Raw genomic sequence first — 6056 nt, 5'->3', positions numbered from 1 at the left:
CTCCTTCTCCTGCTTCTCCTTCTCCTGCTTCTCCTTCTCCTGCTTCTCCTTCTCCTGCTTCTCCTTCTCCTGCTTCTCCTTCTCCTGCTTCTCCTCCTGCTTCTCCTTCTCTTGTCTTTGCTTCTCCCGCTCTCGCTTGTCACGTTCTTCGGCCAGCGCTTTGCCGTCCACACTTCCCGTAAGAGGTTGAGAAGGACCAGAAGCAGTACCACTAGACGACGAAGCATTTGGATCATCTCCCGCGCCTGAAGAATCAGCGTTCTCTTTCTTCTTCTTTTCCTCGTCCGCCTCCTTTTCTTTCCTCAAGCGTGTCAAAAGACTTTCTCCTCCCAGCAACCTCTCACGGCGCGCCTTTGCACTGTTCGGGCCTTTTGCAAGTTGTGCTTCGGTTGGTTTGACGGGCAGTGGGAAATCGTCAGCATTGAACTTTGGTCGCTCCCAGGGCTTTGGGGAGCGCGGCGCTGGAGCGACATCTGGTTTCGGCTCGGAAGTGGGAGCCGTCTGCTGCTCAGCGGGGGTCGCACTCTTTGTGGGAGTCTCTGATTTGGGTGGAGTTTCGGGTTTGGGCGTGCTCTTAGGTTCGGGGGAGCTGTCCAAACGCGGCTGCTCCGAGGAATCAGATTTTCCGCTCGGTATCCCTATCTCTTCATTACACGTCTCGCCAGACTTAGGACTGGAATCGACGGGCATGCTGGACGACACTGCATCATTAGATGCCTTTTCATCACTGGATTTCTGGACCTTGACATCCTTGTCCTCGCTAGGTTTTTTGGGCTCTGGAGACTGGGGCGCCTTGCCTTTCGCATCCTTATCGCCTTTCTTGTCCTCGTCTTTATCAGACTTGGAGTCAGAATCCTCGGGATCCCCAGCACCACCTAAAGCCATCTTTGCGCCTGTGGGCTGTTCCGGTGACCGCTTCGTATCGCTGGGATTTGGAAAGTCGGTGGATCCACCTTCTCCGATCGTCTGAGGTGCCGGCTGCTCCGTAGACGATGAGCGCTTTTCCTCTTGCGCCCCGCCTTGAGACTCCCGCGACTCAGAAGCCTCAGGACCAGCCTTATCTTTCATGAACTGCTCCCAACCCTTCTTGAACTGTTCCCTTCCAGGTAGGGGTAGGAGTGAGGCTGGCTGTTGCGTAGAAGATGGACGCTCTTCATCTTGCACCCCGTCTTGCGACTCCTGCGATGCAGAAGGCTTAGGGGAAGCTACGTCTCTCATAATCCCCGCCCACTGCGCCTGGACCTCTTCCCTTGAGCGCAACAGTCTCCTGGGGATGTCAGATCTCATGGCGGTTTGAGGGTCGCCAGACTCCTCGTCTCCGGGCTTCTCAGGCGCAGGGTCTTGCGAGCTCTTAAGCTCGTCTCCCTTCAGAATGCTCTCATCACCAGCAGCCGACTCTGCGCCTGCGCCCTTTCCGGCATCCATGCCATGCGCGAACGCCTTCCACAGCGCCTGACCCTGTTCCCGTCCAGGCAGCGGTCGCGTGGATATGTGCTGTTCCTTTTCCGTGGCGTGGGCCTCGCCGGAGTCCTCGTTCCTGGGCTTTTCAGGCGCGGGACCCTGCGGGCTCTTTTCACCCGCACCAATCCCGATCCTATTAGCCAACGAGTCAGCATCAGGCTCAGAATGCTTCTGCGGCTCTCCGGTTCCAAGCCCAGCCCACATGGCAGCATTTGGGTCACCCCGAAGCTTCCTACCCGCGACCCGGGCTTTTCTCGACGCCAAGTCCGATGTAAAGTTTCTAGCTTCCTGCTCCTCAGCGCGCTTCTTCTCCGCCTTCTCCTTGTGCTTGTTCATGACTTTCTTAGCCTTGGAGCGTGTGCTCTGCATGTCATCCAGAACATCTCCGTTGTGCGCCCTTTGGTCCTGCACGAGCTTGAGTTCGTCTCCATCGGGATGCTGGTCCTTTTTGATGGCCTTCTCAATATCAGCCTCCGGACCCATCATGTCTCGGATATGAGCCTTGGTCTGTTGCTCTAGCGGCGTTTCCTTTTTGTTGACCTGGGCCTGCTTTTCAACAGCCTTGCTGGACTGATCCGTGGTATTCGCTTCTGGATGAGTCTCTGTCGTAGCCAGTTTTTGCTCTTCATTGGCACACTGCTGATGCTCAACCGGTTCGTCGGGTAGACTGGCAATATTGTCGTCGGCTGTCTCAGCCTTAGTGTCGGTCTCACGGCCCACCTTCTCGTCGGACTGTGTCTCGGTCCCAGGTCGCTCCTTACTGTCATTAGTTTCATCAGGTTGATCCGCAGCATTCTCCTCGGGCTCAGTCTTATCCACCGGTTCATCGGGTTGGCTTGGAGCATTCTGGTCAGGCTGAGACTTGATCATTGATTGTTTCTGACCAACGGCAGCAGGTCCAGCGTCCGGCCTACCATCAGCCTTCGTATCCAGCATGTCTTCGATATGAGCCCCGGTTTGACGCTCCAGCGGCGTTTCCTCTTTCTTGGCATGCTTCTGCTTTTCGACAGCTCCATTGGGTTGACTTGCGGCATCCCCTTGGGGCGTTTTGGTCTCCCTCACAGTCTTAGCTGGCTCCTTCTCCTCGACCGAAGCACCTCCAGCGTCCGGGCTATCATCATCCGACGCAGCAGTGCTTGCATTCAAAAAGCCAAGTTTACCCCAGAGACCCAGGAGTAGGAGCATTGTCGACGTAGCGATGATAATGTGCGCATCCTGGATGCACTCCACAGCGCAGTGGACATACGGACACCAGTAAGCAACCCCACCCTCTACTGCAACACTTCCAAGCAACACGCATAGTAGCTTAACCCTTTGCTGACCACGGCTTTTTACCACGGCAATGATCGTTAGCATCGGGATAGCGACGGATGTTGCGATGATGGGAGCGCGCCAAAGCCAACGCCAAGCGAGCAATGGACACCAGTCCAAATGTCCACGAAGCTCGTTATCAATGAAGGATAGCGCCACAGCGGCAAGTGTAACGCAGCTCCAAATCCCCCGATCAACGTTGCGGATGGAGTCCCCTACGTGGTTGAGAAGCACTAGAAGAGTGGGTCGAATGAGATTCCAGAGCATGCCCCAGGTGGCCACGGTGAAGTTGTCGTAGTACTGGATTAGTGCCTGAAGGTGCTGGGAGAAGTCTGTCATGGCAGCTAGTGCCTGCTCAACGCAATCCCGGATCCAATGCATGAGATCGAGACCAGTAGCGCCGGCTCGCCGAATCACGCGTCCTACGCAACGGGCAAAGTCAGCGATCGCGGCGCCAGCCCGCAGAAAACAACGAACGATCCAACGAGCGAACGGGTTCCAAATGCCGTTGATCAAACCAGAAACAACAATGCCGAGAAGCAGGAGTGCAGCATCGCGGGTCTGGAAGCCAAAGTATTCATGCCAGAGGAAGGCGAATCCAATGGTGCTCGTAGCGAGAGTGGAGTAGGCAAGGTAGCGAACTCCAGCGAGGGGAAGGCGGTGGATCCAGACGAGGCCTGGATAAACAATAACAACGATGGGCCCGACCATAGCAGCACCCCGGACAAGCCAGTTATATTCTCCCGTGGGAGCCACTTCCATAGCAGTGCGGCTGACGCTGCTGAAGGAATTGCTTGCGGCCTTGCGACAAACGCGGAAGACGTTGGTTGTATTCTCCTTGAGAGCGATTGTATATGAATCGGGAGAGAACCAGCGCAAAACCCCGGGTATTAATAGCGTTATAAGCGCTACGGCAACTCGTGCAACCCAGTGATGTGCCATATCCCAGGCCTGGAACAACCACTGGCCGCTAGCTTGCCCCACGCGGACAGTCATATCGGTTACCCACCGCCCAGCAGCTTCAAGAAATACGAAGCTTAGAAAGAGGCGATGCGTACCATAAACAGCCACGAATACAAAGACGGCGATTCCAACATCCGCGGGACAATGTAAATGGTCCACGATCGGGAGAATGATAGGGACCAGACAAAGAAGGCTGACGAGCTTCGCGAACCTCGGTTTTGGGACGGGGAACATGCGAATGTTAAGTATAATGATTGTAGAGAGAACGAGGGCCCTGATGGCGACATCTGCCGCGTCACCACAAGGATACGAGTCGCAATGAAAGGTTGAAGCGGCGGAGGTAGTGAGGAAGCTCCAGGAGGAGGCCAGTTGAGCGTACATTGGGCTGAAGACCGACGCGATAGGGTTCGAGAGTATGTTCCTGAGCAGAACAAGCTTTGCATAGGCGAAATTGAAGAAGTCGGCGAGGAGTTTCGAAAGGAGAGTCCATGTAAAGTTGAGCAGGTCGTAAACGTGGCCAAAGAATCCCGAAGCGAAATCTGTAATAAAGCTCCAGAAGCCAACGAGCCGAGCGTACATATAGCTAAAGCACGTGGATGCGAAATCCGCAATGGCATTCCAGAATGCACCGAGCTGGGTCTTGAGAGTATACCCCAGCTTCGGGGTCGTGGGACCCGCTTCGGGCGTGGTCACAGGGCTAGAAGCAGTCATAGGTGCCTGAACCATAGCTGCAAATGTGCTCGTCGAGCTACTGGCAGGATCGCTGTTAGAGGCAACATGGGAGCAGGTTCCGGCAGGAGTCAAAATGGCATCGGCAGCTTTGGTCCAGTACTTGTACACTACAGTTGCGACGCGACGACTCGTACTGCTGGCTTGCTGTTGGGTCGCTGCTTGGGGGCAGGTTCCGGCAGGAGTCAAAATGGCATCGGCAGCTTTGGTCCAGTACTTGTACACTACAGTTGCGACGTGACGACTCGTACTGCCGGCTTGCTGTTGGGCCGCTACTTGGGGAGGGGGCTCCGCAACGCTCGCGGCGTAGTCGGTGGCAGGCTGCTGATTCCATTGGTTGGCGGCAAGCAAGTAATGGGGTGTCGCAACAATTCCGACGGCTGTGGCCCAGAGGCCGGCAGAGAGCATGGGAGCTGTCGGTGCAACGTCGATTGCAACTTGTGCAAGGACGACGGCCACCGCCGCAGTGAGAAAGGTGGCCATTAGAGGTTAACACGAGATTGTGAAATTTATCTTATCGTAGTAGAAGGTGAGCGTGTATCGCAAAAAGTGGAAAAGATGTCAGCACGATGCAGTCGGAGTCGGGTAGATGTTCTGGTCTTGAGCGCGGAAAGTCCGCGAGACTGATGCTAGCATATGTAGTGGCATGGAAAGGGTGAAAGAAAAAGTGCCAAGCCTTTCAGACAAGGCTTTGTTTAGCAAGAAGCTGTGAAAGGACGCCGCCCAGCTGCGACGATAATAGATCGTTTGACGGTATCGTTTGACGGTAGAGGAGACAAAGGGAGGCAGGCTAGGAAGGCTAAGACAATGAAGCTCTTTGTACTACCTTGACCCGGCCGTTGTGGACACTGACGGCGCAGGTACGTTGCGGGGAGAGCAGGCCTGGAGACGGCGGTCACGCGTGCATCCTGCGAGCGACGGCAACCAGCTCCCAGGCTCTTCCCCCAAGCTCATCGGCGCTCTCCAGCCGCACATGCCATCCTCGCCCAAAGCAGCCTTTGTAGTCATCCCAGTCAGCGCGCGGCCCAATCCAGACGACCCTCTCTACGCTGCCCTTCCCGTAGGCGTCCAGGTACTCCTCCACCAGCGCCACGCGCCTTGGATATACAAACAGCCATGCTGGGGCGTTGGCGGCGAGAGGCTCGAGGAAGCGGGTGCCGGGCACGGTGCGGTGGTGGGTGCAGGGCAGGTAGCGATTCGGGGTGGGGTGGACATCGACGCCGATGAGGTTGAGCGCATGGTGCTCGAGGAGGAGAGCTTCGAGGAGGCCGGCGCCGCTCCCGATTGAGAGGGTGAGGCTCGGGGTCGGCGGCAGGAGGGAGCAGAGACGCTGGAGGAGGGGTGCGCTCAGGGCGAGGCAGCATCCAGGGTAGGCCGTTGGCGACGAGGAAAGCGCGGGGACGGAGGGCAGGCGCGACGCATCCCGTTCGATGGCACACTCAGGGTCGAAGCCATCGCCCGCAGGTCCCATGGCGAGGCATCATGGCAATGCCGTAGTGCCCGTCTTCATCGCGGAGCTTGGTTATCGAGGCGGAGCGACAAAGCTAGCATCTTCGAGGCATAGCGTGGGGAGCTATGGCCTCATCCTCCCA

General features: G+C 56.7%; 2 protein-coding genes across 2 annotated transcripts; both read right to left on the bottom strand.

Moving 5' to 3' along the window:
• Positions 1–108: 108 nt before the first annotated feature.
• Positions 109–4947, bottom strand: BU26DRAFT_609533 (uncharacterized protein; the record flags this gene model as incomplete). The annotated part of the gene is made up of 1 exon (XM_033835930.1): positions 109–4947. A coding segment is annotated over one exon (4839 nt), but the record flags the coding sequence as incomplete, so codon positions are not given.
• An 80-nt stretch (positions 4948–5027) lies between these two features.
• Positions 5028–5957, bottom strand: BU26DRAFT_523791 (uncharacterized protein). The gene has a single exon (XM_033830136.1). It carries the CDS (start codon positions 5933–5935, stop codon positions 5360–5362), a length of 576 nt encoding a protein of 191 aa, XP_033678502.1. The 5' UTR covers positions 5936–5957; the 3' UTR covers positions 5028–5359.
• Positions 5958–6056: the final 99 nt, after the last annotated feature.

This window comes from Trematosphaeria pertusa (genome assembly GCF_010094035.1).
Source record: "Trematosphaeria pertusa strain CBS 122368 unplaced genomic scaffold BU26scaffold_17, whole genome shotgun sequence".
NCBI classification, from domain to species: Eukaryota; Fungi; Ascomycota; class Dothideomycetes; order Pleosporales; family Trematosphaeriaceae; genus Trematosphaeria; species Trematosphaeria pertusa.
Note: the sequence above shows the minus strand (reverse complement) of the source record. Positions and strands in the feature narration are given on the sequence as shown.

Excerpts from the sequence above, each read along its gene's own strand:
- BU26DRAFT_523791 (XM_033830136.1), bottom strand. The coding sequence starts at position 5,935 with ATGGGACCTGCGGGCGATGGCTTCGACCCTGAGTGTGCCATCGAACGG.